Source organism: Dysidea avara, chromosome 7 (assembly GCF_963678975.1).
Source record: "Dysidea avara chromosome 7, odDysAvar1.4, whole genome shotgun sequence".
Lineage (NCBI taxonomy): Eukaryota > Metazoa > Porifera > Demospongiae > Dictyoceratida > Dysideidae > Dysidea > Dysidea avara.
In genome coordinates this window covers 17,398,852-17,414,848 of record NC_089278.1, presented here as the reverse complement: position 1 = coordinate 17,414,848, position 15,997 = coordinate 17,398,852, and the positions used below count along the sequence as shown (strand labels likewise).

The 15,997-nt window shown below is 35.5% G+C and overlaps 1 protein-coding gene across 1 annotated transcript in view; it reads right to left on the bottom strand.

Moving 5' to 3' along the window:
- Window positions 1-15,997, bottom strand: part of LOC136261076 (adhesion G protein-coupled receptor L3-like) — a 69,660-nt gene that overhangs the window by 44,494 nt on the left and 9,169 nt on the right. Inside the window, exons 9-23 of the mRNA XM_066055042.1 lie at window positions 14,425-14,496; window positions 12,773-12,899; window positions 12,239-12,397; window positions 12,130-12,190; window positions 11,986-12,082; window positions 11,787-11,839; window positions 11,609-11,729; window positions 8,129-8,223; window positions 7,957-8,068; window positions 7,744-7,900; window positions 7,625-7,691; window positions 7,504-7,570; window positions 7,354-7,451; window positions 6,931-7,057; window positions 6,833-6,874 (exon numbers count right to left, since the gene is read on the bottom strand). Coding sequence (XP_065911114.1) covers window positions 6,833-6,874; window positions 6,931-7,057; window positions 7,354-7,451; window positions 7,504-7,570; window positions 7,625-7,691; window positions 7,744-7,900; window positions 7,957-8,068; window positions 8,129-8,223; window positions 11,609-11,729; window positions 11,787-11,839; window positions 11,986-12,082; window positions 12,130-12,190; window positions 12,239-12,397; window positions 12,773-12,899; window positions 14,425-14,496 — 1,455 coding nt within the window. The remainder of the gene's footprint in view (window positions 1-6,832; window positions 6,875-6,930; window positions 7,058-7,353; window positions 7,452-7,503; window positions 7,571-7,624; window positions 7,692-7,743; window positions 7,901-7,956; window positions 8,069-8,128; window positions 8,224-11,608; window positions 11,730-11,786; window positions 11,840-11,985; window positions 12,083-12,129; window positions 12,191-12,238; window positions 12,398-12,772; window positions 12,900-14,424; window positions 14,497-15,997) is intronic.

Here is a 15,997-nt window from a genome sequence, read left to right as displayed (position 1 = left end):
GTTACCATGTAGAGAGTTCAGCTAAAAACAAGCCACCCTGTAGAGAGCTCAGCTTGAAACAAGTCACCCTATAGAGAGATCAGCTACATTTCAAGTCACCATGTAGAGAGTTCAGCTAAACAATTCACCCTATTGAGAGTTCAGCTGCAAACAAGTCACCCTGTAGAGAGTTCAGCTATATTTCAAGTCAACCTGTAGAGAAATCAGCTACAAACAAATTAATCTGTAGAGAAGAGTTATGTGATAATTTCATATAAAATTTGTATAATTACATAATCAAAAATAGTTAAAGTATTATCCACAAGAAAAATCTGCTTTAGATCTCTTTCTTCTTTCTATAGTAAAAGGACAGGTTAAAAAGCCCCAAAGCTGGTCATAGAAGTGACATATAATCCAAAAAGGGTGCAGCCCCCATGGTGAAAAAAGATGTGAAATCCAAGGTAGTGGCTACGAAATAGAGATGTACCAATAAACGGATCGGATAAAATATCAGCCACCAATATGGTAATTTTTACCAATATCGGTATCAGTACAGAACAGCAGGAGGACCGATATCGCTACCAATATTTATACAGTAGCAATAGCTTGTACATAAACGGATTATGCATTGGTTTTCTACATTATTCATGTGGCTCTTTAGTGCCAGTGGCTCATTGTTCATTCTAAAACAAGTGCTATGCTACGAGAAACCATATAAATACATGCAATTCAAAGCTTATCTCACAGTCTTTACAAATGAAGCAGTTATCGAGTATCTTTGTACTAAAAAGAATGGTCATAGGATAACCAAGGAAATTTGCTGTACCAACTTTCTCACAAGCCATTAGAATGCAGAAATATTCATTTAAGGCTTCATGGGAGTATACATAAAAATGTTTCTGGGAGCCTAATTGTCTGGATTGCACAATAGAAACCCAAGCTGTATACCACCACAGGCAGAGTATAGCAATGAATACATGCACCTGTATAGGTAAATGTACACTTTTAACTATAATGCAAATATTGGATCGACTATTGGTTAGGCCACATAAACTTAATTATTAGTTTCTCATCCCCACCCGCATGGCCATTTTTCTTACCTCATCAAGGATTTTTTTGCATCACTGGTGGCTAAGGGAGGCCAATTAGCACATTTATAGTTGGTACCTTGCTAGATCAGTCTAAGAAAATTGCATTTTGAATCATTTTAGCTAGCTAATTCAGCTATCTAGTTAGTAAAAAATAAAATAAAAATCCACCCTCCCGCACTGCTATTTTGAGTACAGGAGGATGAGAAACTAATAATTAAGTTTATGTGGCATTATCGGCTTCTTTTAGTAGCATCAATATTGGATATTGGTACATGCCAAAAACCCATATTGGTACACCTCTACTACGAAATGGCTGTGATTGTAGGTTAATGGTAAAATAATAACAATTCAGGTGAATTTGGTGCCAAGAGCAGGTGGACCAAATTCACCTGAATTGCCATTATGCCATTAACCTACCATCACAGCCATTGCTTGGCTGCCACCTTGGATTTCACCATGGATTTTTTGGGGGCTGCACCCTTTTTACAGCTTAGCTGTTTTGGATTAGATTCATAATTACAATGATTATAGATATTGAAAAACATTCAAGAACCTGTGTCCTGCAGCATGTCTAAGAATTCTATTTATTTTATGCATTGATACTGTCACCTTTTGGCAGGAGAATAGAAAACAATTTGATACCTAAGTCCATCTGCTAAGATATCTGTGTTATTTCCTTATAATCAGTCCTGGCTTCCTTTTTGTGTAATGATTTTTATAAAGTGTGTAGAGCTGAGCAATAGTGCAATTACCATAACCATGATTTATAGTAACTTTTATATCAAGATATAATGATAGTATCACAATATTACTAGCAGCTATCAAAGACACTCAACTTCACATTATAACATGGATAATCAAATTGCACATCACATATGTGACCCGCTGAGCGAAAACCAGCCATTTTCTATTTGCTATAAAAACATATTGAAATAAAGAGGGAAAGCTCTCTCTGTCCGATTGACTCATGTTGAAATCTGTGTGTATATTATAAATTAAAAAAAAAAATTAAAAAGTGTCTTTAAAGTAAATAAATAAACTGCTTAAAAATTTGCATGCCACATAAAAAATTTATGCACGTTTAATTGCTTTGTACTGAAACAAAGCTCAAATCAATAAAACCTATGCATCATCAGATTTGCCTGTTCATGGGGAGTAAGATCTTTGTTTTGTGTTCATACAGTGTACAACATGTGTGCTTATTTACGATTAGGCATGAGGTTATTATGCTCCAAAAATTGAGCATTATGCTTTTGAGCAGTGCTCAAAAAATCACATATTATGCTTTTGAGAATTGCCCATTATTCCCAAAATTATGCCACCATACTTGGTTAATAATACCAGTTCATTGCTGTATTACACCATTTTCATTGATGTTTAAGCTTCAAATAGTCTTGAATTCTTTAGCTGGTTGCTTTATTAGAGTATTTCATTTCAATGTGACTGCTTTATTAGAGTAAATAATATTCAGTGACTGTTCTATTAGAGTTTCTGACTGCTCTATTAGAGTATCTCAATCTTTTTCACGGAGTTGTGCAATCTGCAGATTTTCCTACTGTTAAAGCTTTATAATCACCTCAAAATGCTAGCATAATTCCTGATTCCCACACATACCTATTATACCCGAAATTATGCCGGCACCGCCGCATCTCTATTTACGATAGAGTAGAAATAAAGTTTACCATTGTCATTTCATTCTTGGAATGGCCTTCTTCTTTGTTCACATGAAGATGTACAGGGAAAACACTATACCTTGATCAATTTGGCGGCTCATGGTGAACAGACTAAATCCCATCTTTGTAGCCTGCTTCAGTCGTGAGTTAAATAAGAGCCTGTAATTTAATTGTCATATTGCTGTACAAATCAAATTTATTCCTGTTCCAGCTGACTATTACTATAGCGGCGTAGCCCCCAAAATTGGTAATATTGTGCACTTTTTCATAAAACCATGAAACTTTCCACATAAATAGTACTCCTCATGACATGTAATTTTAGATATAGTGCCATCACTGAGTTGACCTTTGGTGACTTTTACGGCCATTTTTGTACAGAAAATCAATCATTTTTGTCTTTAACTCCCTGAGGCAGTAATTAACTTGTTAAAACATGATACCAAACAAAAGCTCTTGCTGATAGAAACAACTTGGTTTTTATTTGAAGTCAATAGGTGATTTCATTACAAAGTTATGATCATTTTTACTAGATGCAAAATTTGATAAATTTACCTGCCCTTGAGGTGTGAATTACCTGTGGGCAGTTAATTATACATAAATTTATCAAATTTTTCAGCAAATAAAAATACTCATATTTTAAGAATGAAATCACCTATTAACTTCAAATAAAAACCAAGTTGTTTCTATGAGCAAGATCTTTTGTTTGGTACGATGTTTTAACAAGTTAATTACTGCCTCAGGGAGGTAAAGACAAAAATGATCAATTTTCTGTACAAAAATGGCCATAAAGGTCACCAAAGGTCAAATCAGCGATGGCACTATATCTAAAAATACATGTATTGAGGACTACTATTAATGTGGAAAGTTTCATGGCTTTATGAAAAAGTGCACAATTTTTTGGTTGTGCCGCTATACTATATAGCGCTATAACTCCAAGACTATGCATCACAAAAGGCTGAAACTTTGGCTGTCCACTCCTTTATTACTATAGATAACAGAGAAGAAATAGAATGTGCAAATAGGGATTTTCAACCAAATTAAAACTTTTACATTCCTTAAATTCTTTGGCACGGCAAATATTGTGCTATCTTCTAAAATCATTTTAGCCCCACCTCAATTGATGGTTTCCATCAAGAGATACAAGTAAAAGAAGTTGGTAGAGTGATGATTTTTGAGTACGACATTTTCAGGGCTTTCCTGTACATTATATGGTACAATATCAGAAGTGTCATATATTTCAATGTGAATTTCCTAATGACATGAAATTTTCACCACATAACCACGTAATGTATGACCTCTCAAGAATGACCACTCCTTTGTAGAATGACCAAATGTAATATTGTTCATTGAATCAATATTTTACTAAGAATATACTGCATGTTCCGTGTAATATCGGCCAAAAAGCCGGCTTGCCACACCGTGAGTGTATTTACAGGAAGAACGAAGCATCTGCTGACACTTGTTTCTGTAAGAGTATCATACAGTGCTAGGAGTTGAGCCTTTGTCAATTTTTCTTTAATGTCTGCAAAGACTTGGTCTCATTAGAAAGATTGCTTAGAGCTGAGCAATTCTGTCAGTGGTTTTGTCAACTCTGCACTACACGGAACAAACTTCGACAGTTGATTCATCATGCCAACAAATCATCGCATTCTTGAAATGTTCTTTGGTACTACATGTTTAAGATTTCTTTGTCTTTTAAGTCAGCTTGTATGCCGTATTGATTGACAATGTGTCTGAGTAGAATTTTGGAAAATTCGCATTTGCTAGAATTGAGCATCACTTCGGCCAAGACTATCTGTTTTAAGACTGCTTCTAAGTGTTCATCATGTTCAGTCTCATTCTTACCAAACACCAAGACATTGTCCATCAAGCAAACTACACCTGACAATCCATTCAATAATGTCTCTGAAATAGTTCAGGAGCATTTGATATCCCAAAAGGTAATTAGTGGAAACAGTACCTCCCAAGTTATAAATGTGGTTAGAAGACGCGAATTTCTGGCTAGTGGGATCCACCAGAACCCACTGTCGGCATCTAGCTTTGTAAATACTTACGCTCCTGTTAAAGTCTCCTCAACACAAGGCAAGGAATGAAATTCACATTGAACATTTTGATTTAAATGTTTGAGATCTACACAGATTCTGACTTGTCCAAAGGGCTTCGGGATGACAACCATGCTGGCACACCATGGTGAAGGTTCACTCATGGGGAAATAACACCCATTGATTCCATGTGCTTCAATTCATCCTACATAATGGCAAAGGTACATTTCTAGCTATATGAAGAGCAATCGGCTTGGCATCACCCTTCAGTGACACTTCATACTCATCTCCTAGGGTGCCAAATCCTTGGAATAACTGAGAGTAAAGCTTCTGAATGTTTATAGTACTTTGATCAACTGAGTTTAGTCTTGAAATCAGGAAAGTCCCAAAAGGTTCTGTTTGAGATCTTTCACGACAGATACAGTTTGTTTGCAGGAAATGTATTTGTAAGTTAAACTAGCTGTGAATTGTCCTGTTACTTTCAAGGGTGACATTGCTGGGTCATAGAGATTTCTGGTAGGCTTCTTCAACTGAATAGTCTGTAATTGCCTAAAAGTGGTCTCACTAACTTCTGCTCCAGTGTTGATTTTGAAGTAACTGTTGTCACTGAGAGTGATTGTATCAGTACCTTGAACTGAATCAGTAGCAGTTTTCACATACTGCTATAATGACCTCTCTTATATATATGGCATTTGTAACATGTGCATCTTAGGTAGGGCAATTCTCCTGAAGGTGCTTTGCGTTTCCACAGCAAGTGCATTTCTCGGCTGATACTGTAGAGCTAGGGGTTGGACTATCAAGTTTTTAAACTGGTTTACATTTGTATTAATCCTCTTTAGATCACTAGCAGGTATGTCTACCTTCCCCTTCAGAATGTCATACTACTGCTGGACTGCTTCCTTTTGTCGTATCAGTTTCTTGGCCTCATCAAGGGTTAACTCAGGCAACTGCTGGGAAAGAGCTTGGTCTCTGATGCCTAATACTGGTCTGTCATGAATCAAGTCTTCTTTCAGATTTCCAAAATTGTAAGTGTTGGCTAGATGATACACAGCAGCAATATACTATTCAGCACTTTTTCCATCAAGTACTTGTCTAACTTTAAGTGTTCATCGAACTTAGCCAGGACGTCACCGTACTTTTTCTCTTGCTCCTTCATTATGTTAGTGGATGAAAAAAGTTGTCAGCTTCCTCACCTAAATAGTACAATAGTGTACTTATTTGGCATTGCTCTGCCTCTGCTGAGAGACCAGATGCATCACGGAAATGTTGGAATCACTTTTTCCATCATGGCCAATTGTCGGGACCATTGAAGATGAACTGCTTTGGAGGGTTTATATTGGAGTGTAGCCATCATTCTTCCACTTCTCTTTCACCGTAAGATCACTTTTGACATCATGTATAGTTTAACATGAAACGTGTATGACATCACGAGATCTCATGTGAGTATACATGTGAGATACAGAGCCTAAATATAATAATCGTGTATGCACCTAATATATAACGTTTAGTCCATTACACTACAATGGGTAGTAGTGAAAATTAGGATAAATACCACTCTTGTTTCATTGAAAATGGAAATTTCACTCAGCTTCACCTCATGAAATTTTGCCCATTTTCAATGCAACTCTCATGGTATTTATCCCAAATTTCACTGCTACCCATGCTATTACTAGTTGGAGAAAACAGGAGTACAGAATTTTTCATTCCTTCCTATAGAAATTCTAAGACAGTTGACTACTATCCCATTCACCATGTTAATTTAGAGCTATTTGTTACTCCGTGTAAGTGGCATTGTTGTAATTTAATGATGCACTGAGTTGGCATTATTCAGGTGATAGGTAATTAACAGCTAAAGGTGTTTGTAACAGTGAGACCATGACAAAATGTTGTACCAAACCCATAACTCCATAGTTACTTGTTTATGCATTGCCAGAGATACTTGTGTTAGTGCAGAAAAGTACAAGGATCAAAGGGAACACAAAAGGTATAAATAATTCCAAAATACACCACAAAATTGTTGTCTCACCACTATCACATATTTACATACCTTCTGATTTCTGATGACGTAGAATAACATGATCAGTACTCCCTATTAATAAGATGTCTACATACTGTTCTTATGGTAAATGATGTAACTATTATTACCTGAAGTGAATTCAGTATTGTAAATATCCATGCAAACACTATAGTGTCTTCATTCACAGCCAGTAGTCCAAATACCCAAGTTAGGCCAAGTAGTGGTAGCAGTACTAGAGTTGCCTTGACTAATTTTCTGTATATTAGATGATTTCCAATGATAAACTACATAAACATTAACTAAAAGTACTGTCTTGCATACCTTTATATAGCAAAACTAAAGCACTGACATGTAGTTAACAAAAATGTGGGAAAGTTAGCAAGATTGATACAGCACATTAGAGTGCTGTATTAGTCACAATACCTACCACTGAATATTAATTGATGTGTGTAGTTGCAAGTAACTATATACACTACTTCAAAGGTGGCATGTGGATTGCTGATACAGTTTGATGCGCAGTTGAGCTTAGCTCCAGAATAGTTGATACTTACTTTGTAACATTATATGAAGATGTTTTTGTAGCGTTTATTGGATTACTTGCACTTGAAAAAATTCTGTAGAGTGATAGAATTAAACAGAGTGTGTTGATCTGTGTGTAGCCAATTATTATGTAAAACTGATTGATTTTATTTCTGTCTTACCAATATGATTACTAACATTGGAGCAATAAATGCCCAAATAGCACCTTTTTCTTCAGATATCCAACACCTGTAAGTGTATTAACATGTATGCTACACACTCTTATTGAGGGTAGCTACATACCAATCATCAGTCCCATACTGTTCATGTGATACAGCCGAAGATATAGTAATAATGGGAAGAGGTAAACCTGTACATTACACCAAAGTGAACACCATAGTATCTGGTCTATTGATACTTACCCCAACCAAGTAGCATAAAGAATTTTCTGGTTTTGAATATTCCATTGTACCAGATATAATTTAGCCAAATGAACAGCATTACTCCTTCACACAGCATCCAGCTAAATGCTGCTGTGAAAAAATAATGAAGCAAGATGGATACCATGAGACAGCTGGCCTACAAGGTAAACAAATACATAATAGTTGCATTGAATTGCTATATAATTTTCTTACTCTGTATTCTGCAGCAGTCTCAATTCCACTAACAAAAATTATGAGACCCACCAACAGTGCAATGGAGAGATTGAGATGAATGAAATCTGGTACCTTATTGAAAACTTTCTTACTACATAAACAATGTCATCAAAGTGTACATGTATCTTATTACAGTATATAGCAAACTTACTGTAGCACAATCAACACTATTATGGTGATTGTCAGACAGGCAATAGAGATTCCACATCCAACATAGCTAACAATGGAGAGTGCTTCAGACTGAGCCTGTGTTCAAATCCATGGGATACTAGCTATAGTTACCATTAGTTATATCATATATCAAGACACATGGTAGTGTGTTGTGCTACCCAAGAAGCCAGCGTGTTATTGACAGGAAGAGCAATAACGCAATTTTCATATTTCCATGCTACCTTTACAAAATAAGATGATTCTTGCTGTAGAGATGTCCTCTACTGTCAGTAGTCCACATACCAAATCTGGGCAAAATCAATTAGCAAGATATGAGTCTTCAAAAATTGGCTTAATTTCTTTATTTTTCGCACACTCACAAAACCTGCTATAAATCGCAAACCTGTAGTTCAGTTGCCTAAATTGGGCAGATATAAAGTGGATTTAAAGACGAATCTTGGCACCAAGCTTGGTTGGAGTACAATTAAATTTTGCAGAGGTATAAACAATAAGTAATAACAATATGTTGTCACCCTAATGCCTACAGGGAAAACTGCTTGAAGCAAGAAGCTGAAAATCAATACGTGGATAGGTTAACTATTAAACTCAGACCTTTTGTGGTTTGGAAGAAATCAAGCCAAAGACCATGAAGATACAGCACAAAAATCAACAATGTGTAACAATTACATGATCAAGATTTGCTAATAAAAATGATTATTTGCCACATCTACCAAACAAACCGCTAAGGGGAATGAAATCAGTGTACAGATGGATTAATCGTCTTAGAAGTTCTTTCAGTGGTTTAAAAGAATCAGATTTAAAACCATTCAGTTATAGTATGAAAACCAATTGTGTAGCAAGTGCGAGATTGAGATACTTTAATAATGCAGTCATCCTAATAGAGCAGTCAATCAAGAAATAAATAATTCTATTAGAGTGTTCAGTTATGTTACATGCCACTTTGTAGAGAATGTAGCTCTGCTATAAGTCACCCTGTATAGAGTTCAGCTACAAAAAATCACCCTACAGAGAGAGTTCAGCTATAATCCAGTCACCATGTAGAGAGTTCAGCCTCATTACAAGTCACTCTGTAAAGAGTTCAGCTAATATACGAGTCATTCTATAGAAGGTTTGGCTATGTTACAAGTCACCCTACTAGAGAGTTCAGAAAAGTTAGTAGAAAGTTCAGATACATTACAAGTCACCCTGTAGAGAGTTTAGCTAAGTTACAAGTCACTGTGTAGAAAATTCAGCTATTTCCAAGTTCCCATGTAGAGAGTTCAGTTAAGTTGCAAGTAATCCTGTAAAATGTTCAGCTACATTACAAGTCACCCTGTAGAGAGTTCAGCTATGTTACAAGTCATCCTGTAGAGAGCTCAGTTTTGTTACAAGTCACCCTGTAAAGAGTTCAGCTACATTACAAGTCTATCTGCAGATGGTTCAACTTCATTACAAGTTTCTAGGCTTGTGGGAATTATGCTCAAAATGATTCTATTCCGAATCTCTCCAAAAATGTTATTATTATGCTATTATTATTCCCAAAATGTACTCATTATTTCCAATTTTTATAACTTTTCTTCACTTTTGTAATCAAAATGTACAGAAAGACTTGGAAAAACTACTAAATCTAATTGTATCAATTCGTCAGAAGACCTATTTTTGCTAGCAAAATACTTAGTGATCAGTAATGAATTATTCTGCACCAATCATTTTAGTAGAGTAAGTGACTGCTCTATTAGAGTATCTTGATGATGATTATATTTTTATGCCAATTATGCTCTAAAACTGCCAGAATAATGCTCAATTCTTTTACCCCATCATTATAACCATAATTATCCGGGCTTAATTCCTGCATTTCTTTGTAGAGAGTTCCACTGTGAAAAAGGTGGGATATAATATAGTATTTCCAGTGGCTTATTGAATACAAATAAGCCTTAATATAAATCCTGTATTATACTCATCTTATACTTTAGTATAATGCATAGTATACTATTGCATGTATGGTTTCAGTTTAATTACCACAATACTTGAAGTAGCTTATATCTGATATAATGCCCACACTATACCATCACATATATGGTTTCAGTATGTTTAACACATTAACTAAAGCCTTATGTGGGATTGTTAGTATAATACAGGTTATACCAAGCTTTTTTGTATTCAATAAGCCACTGGAAATACCATCTTATATCCCTCTTTTTTCACAGTGTTCACCTTCATAACTAATAATCCTGTGAATCATTCAGCTGCTTAGCTGTAGTGCATTCAGATACACCAGTAACAATTAGAACATCATTCATTTCTATAATTATACTCTATATTTAAACAATAATACAATATATAGTTATATGTAGCAATATACAGAAAGTTTCAATGTTTCTCATTCCTGTAAGACAATTGCAAGTAAAAAGAAATCCTCAAATAATGGCTTTGGGGCTTGCAATTACAAAAAAAAAGTGATTATCTAAACCAAAAAAGTCAAGTTGTAAAAAAGTGTGCAGCCCTCAAAAAAGGCAAGGTAAAAAAAAGTTAAGGTGGCAGCCAAGAAATGGCTGCGATGATGTTTGTTAATGCCAATCATTGTTTATAATACAGTTTGGTTATTTTGGTTTACATGTAAGGTACTTGGGAGCATAGGGATATCTAAGACACTGTTAGGGGGCTGAGGGGGCAATAAGTTTTAGGATAAAATCCACTAAGAGGAGAAGAATGGAACTCCAGTACACAATTTACATAACATTGTTTGGTATAGCTGGATGAATAAAGGACATACTTAGAAAATTTTTAAAAGTAGACCTTAATTTGGGAGCATTTTAAGTAGCTGTTTAGTTAGTGAGCCTATCTGAGATAAAACCTGTTTGATGGTAAACTGTACTAAATCAAAATAAGGTAGTATTGTTATAATTCTAGTTGCAAAAAATGACATTAGAATTGTGATTGTTCTATTACAGTAGTGACTGCTCTATTAGAGTATCTCGATCTTGGCACAAAAATTCAAACTTATTTGCCTCACTTCACATTGTATAGTTTATAACTGTTGTCTTCTATTTTTCCATGGAATTCTGTACTTCTGAATACAGTATGAATGCATGATTCCTGTTCCTGGTATCAATATAGTCCTGTAAGTCCAAGGGAAGGATGGAGGGGGGGGGGGGGGGGAGGAGGGCAAAGCCCTCCTTAATTCCACCTAAGCTTGGGAGAAATCTCCTGCTTTGATACAGGATGATTAAGTTGTGTTAAATGTGGTCTAAAGTGCATCTACTTTGGAGTTGAAAATCAGTCAACAAAAATTCCAAGAGCAACCCCTGATGTATTACAATGTAAATATGTTCACTGCACCATTGAGGACATCATTATTTCAGTAACTGACAGTTACATAATCCAACTTTTTCATGTCCTGGTTTTATTAAATTGATAGTTGCATGTGTTGTATGCATTTGCAAGGTAGACGCTGTAATTTATTTCAAACCCTACAACTTACACTTCCTCCTGTTGCATCCACCAGAACAGCAAAACTGGTCAAATGTGAAGAGGTACACTGAACAAAACTTTTGTTGCTTCCTATCTGTTGTACGCCTTCTTCAGAAAATTGACTACTGTTGCTGAAGGGAAAAAATTAACTACTAAACAACCATTCTACAAGTACGTATTTTACTTACTGTGAAAAGTCAAAAAAGGCACAGCGAAGATTGAAGCGAGGTTGATCTTCATCCTACACAGTATTAAAAATCCCTGAACACCCCACATATTAAACATCAATCATAAGATCGTTCATAGTAGGCATATATATTTTTCACAACATGTAATGCTTTATAGCAAGCTCACATAATAGAGCATATCTGTAAACACAAAACGTACTGTTTCAATGTTGAATAATATTGATACTGTTTCATTGCTCAGATTTACTCTCTCTCTAGATATCTGGCTCACTAACACTGGACTTTCAATCCTTGTTCTAGGAGTGTCAATTAAGTAACACATTTTGCAATGATGTATACATACCCAGGATCAGTTGGTAGGTGTGAATTTCTGATTACACCATTAACTATGGCAATTCTCCTTCCTGTAATAAACTTTGGAACATTTGAAACTATGTAGTCAATAATGTAACCTTCATTTCTTATTTGGTTAAGGATTTCAGCAGTTGGTATTTCAATCATGGGTATTGTACCATTAAATGTATTGCTATCAGATGTATTGGAAAATGAAGGAAAATTAAATGTCTCTGTATTAAGCAATTCTTCTTCTGTAGGAACTTGGATGTCAAGTACTACACAAGAAACACAGGCATACACATAATTGTAATCATGATCAAACTTTTTGCAATATTTTAAACGGATATAAAGTCAAGATTAGGTTTTACCAGCAGACTTAAGTGTCACCCATCTTTTACACATTCTGACTATTCCTCATTCTGCCTACAGTTTACCTACTTTCTAAAGAGGACCTTGCCATGAGTAAATTTCTGTGGTCACAATCTGGAGATAATAATAATAGCATTCAGGAAAAATAACATGCTGGTCACGGTATTGGGTCCAAAATCTTTCAGCTACGTATATTTTCACTAAACTGAACTTCAAACACTTGATAATATGAATGATCAGTATACTGCAGTTTGATCAGTAATAATTACATAGCAACTTACATACATTACTTCCCATCAAAGTCAATTGTATTGATTCATTACCACTAGTGTTTAAGGTAGTTCTAAACAAACTACCAACTCTTTCTACAGTCATCTGTAATCCTTCACTGGCTGTTGTGCCACCTACCTGTGTGTGGATGATTTAATATTATTAACACATTTGCTGAATTATTAATACTAATAATACTATGTATTAACCTATACAGCTTTCTTTCAAACAAACAGTTTCTTTCAATTTGTAGATATGTACATATACCAAATTTATAACAGTGGTTGTGTGTACAAGACCCATTCATCAAAGGTGGTTAACCACCTTTGATGAATGGGTCTTGTACACACAACCACTGTTATAAATTTGGTATATGTACATATCTACAAATTGAAAGAAACTGTTTGTCAAGTTCATCCTGTGATTGTTCAAAGTATTGACCTCATGAGCTAGAATATATGTGACTGTCTCTGGGAAAACCAGTCTAATCGCCCATTTAAAAGTATCAAGAAATGCTGGTTTTAAATATTCAGAGTGTTGTAGCTTGCCAATAGTGGTAGCTACGCGTACCAAATTTTCACACGTTTTACAACAATTTATTACCTTCCAGACCATCCACTGAAGAAGTAGTCAACAGCTAAGTTTCCTGCCATTTTAGATAGTTTTTTAAACCAAGGTTGGCCGTATCAGGCGAGCTACAAAAGGGGTGGGAGGCAGCGGGCCTGGAAGGTGGGCAAGATGCTGTTTAAAAATTGAAGAGGAACATGTTGGGATGAACTAGGCCAAGTTATGGGCCATTCAGGACTCAAAACTGGCTAAAACGAAAGGAAATTTACAGCACAGCTCATTGGCCAATACCACGGAGCTGTACAGCCACACACAGCCATCTCCTAGTTGTCCAGGGCTCCATGAAAACTCCAGACCACTCGTACAGCTTGCCACTGTGCTTGAAAAAAGCAGCTAGCAAAAGCAGACCACTTTACTCTGGTCGACTGTGACAGTGAAATTTGATAGTGGATTCATAAAGCTTTGTGTTTGTGTGAAAAAATCAAACTTCTTGTCTTGGGCGATAAGACCGGTTTTCACAGATCCAGTCACATATTCATATTTCAGCTGCATTATTTGTACATACCTGTAATAATGGCATGCATGTTCATAAAAGTATAAACCATAATCATGCAGTGTTCTTATGGCAGCACTTTATATCTAAATATTGTACTTTGCATGGGAGGAGCAAAGTGCCAACGAGTATGGTACAGTACCAATTAACTACATAACTGTACTGTAGTACAGTTACTGTATGTGGATAATCGGGAAAATACAGTATACTTGGGCAAATACATGCAGAGCAGTTAAGTAAGGAGTGTCATGAAAACATGACATGAAAAAAACCTCACTCAGACAGCACGAATGATCATGTGAGTGACATTGTAAATCGCTAAAACTAGCCCAACTAGTTTTTCTACGACTAGAAATAGATTATATGGATACTTACTGATACTCTGATAACTGAAATTCAAAACGGTTCAGGCACTCAAGATGAACACTTCGAGCAAGATGACTACAAAGTACATGAAGCACCACTGCGCCTGTGTGGCATGAGGGGGTGTTGAGAAGTAGCTTGTGTTATTGTATAACATGCTCTAGTTTATAATCCACAAACCTGGCTTTCCATCTGCTGAAATGACATATCATTCCTTCCATCAAGTAAATTATCCAATGTACCAAAGATATTCTACAGTATATCATGTTATTATTGAGTGATACAGAGACTATCGTAAACTATACACTGAAACCTCTCTAATCCGACACCTCTATAATCCAGAATGCCTCTATAATCTGACATTGTTTTGTATACCAAAGAAACTTTTTCTATGTAATACTACCTCAATAATCTGACATCCTTGCTAATCTGACACAAGTTTTTATCTCATTGAGCATCGGATTATAGAGGTTTCACTGGACTTGTATATGGCATCCACACAAAAACAGCCAAGCTGGGTGTGGCCTTCAAAATACATGGGTAAAATAGTTGTGAAATCAAATGTGGCAGCCATAAAATAGCTACAATGATGTTGATGATATTAAATTTGCTTTGTGCACTATTAAAATTTATTATCATTGACATCATGGCCGCCACCATGTCAGATGGCCATTTTTAGCCATTTCATGGCCGCCACCTTTGATTTCAAAACTTTTCACCCATGGCCACACCCTTTTTATATATCTTGGCTGTTTTGTGTGGATTTCATTTCTTTTTTGCATTTAAATATATACACCAAAGCTAACCATAAACTGGCTTTGAGGTTTGTTTTTACACAGATTATTGTTCTTCTTATCTACAGATGCAATGAAGATGATATAAGACAAACCACTGCTCTACCAATACAGAAAATACCTACCGATCCAATACCACAGCCAATTTATATACTGATATATAATTTTTTGCTTGCTTTTTCAAGGCTATATAAAAACTGTATTTGATTGCACTAGTGTTTTATAACAAAGTAAATTCCTTCCAAGTTAGGTATGCATGATTGTACTATTTGTCTATTAAGAATTATTTTGCAGTGACTGTTATATTAGAGTATCTCAATTTGCATGCAAAATGTGATAAGTTGCAATTGCTCAATTTTTAACAAAGCAAATCCTGTACCTATTATGCTAGAATATGATAGCACTTATTATGCTGATTATGATTATGATGATGACGATTGGCATGAGTGGGTCTTAACAGTAGTGTACTACCCTGCCGATCTGTACGAAAATGGCTATAATATCAGCTTTGATTTGATGGAATACTAGAGAATTTGCAATAGTATTGCATTACAGAATTTATTTGATTACTTTCATAATGCTCTAATAGAGCATGCATTTTTCGAGGATTTCTAATAGAACACATATAGAATGTTCTAAACCAATCTAGATTTTCCATTGGTAGATCTATGAAATTATGAACTTTTACTATTGAGTAGATTATAGCTATATAGAAGTTTCATTCATAAAATAGAAATTAAGTAAGGTGAATAGCTGTGATAGCAGCGGCTCAGTGGTTAAGGATTTGGGTGTTCAGTTTGGCGGTACCTGGTTCGAATTCCGGTACATTTTTTTGACATTTTTCATGCACCTTTTTATGCTGCAGTGACTGTTCTATCAGAAAATTTCAATCCCGCGATTTACAGTTGTTTGGTTTTTGCCTTGTAACTCTATAGCTGTCAATGCGATTTCTTTTAAAC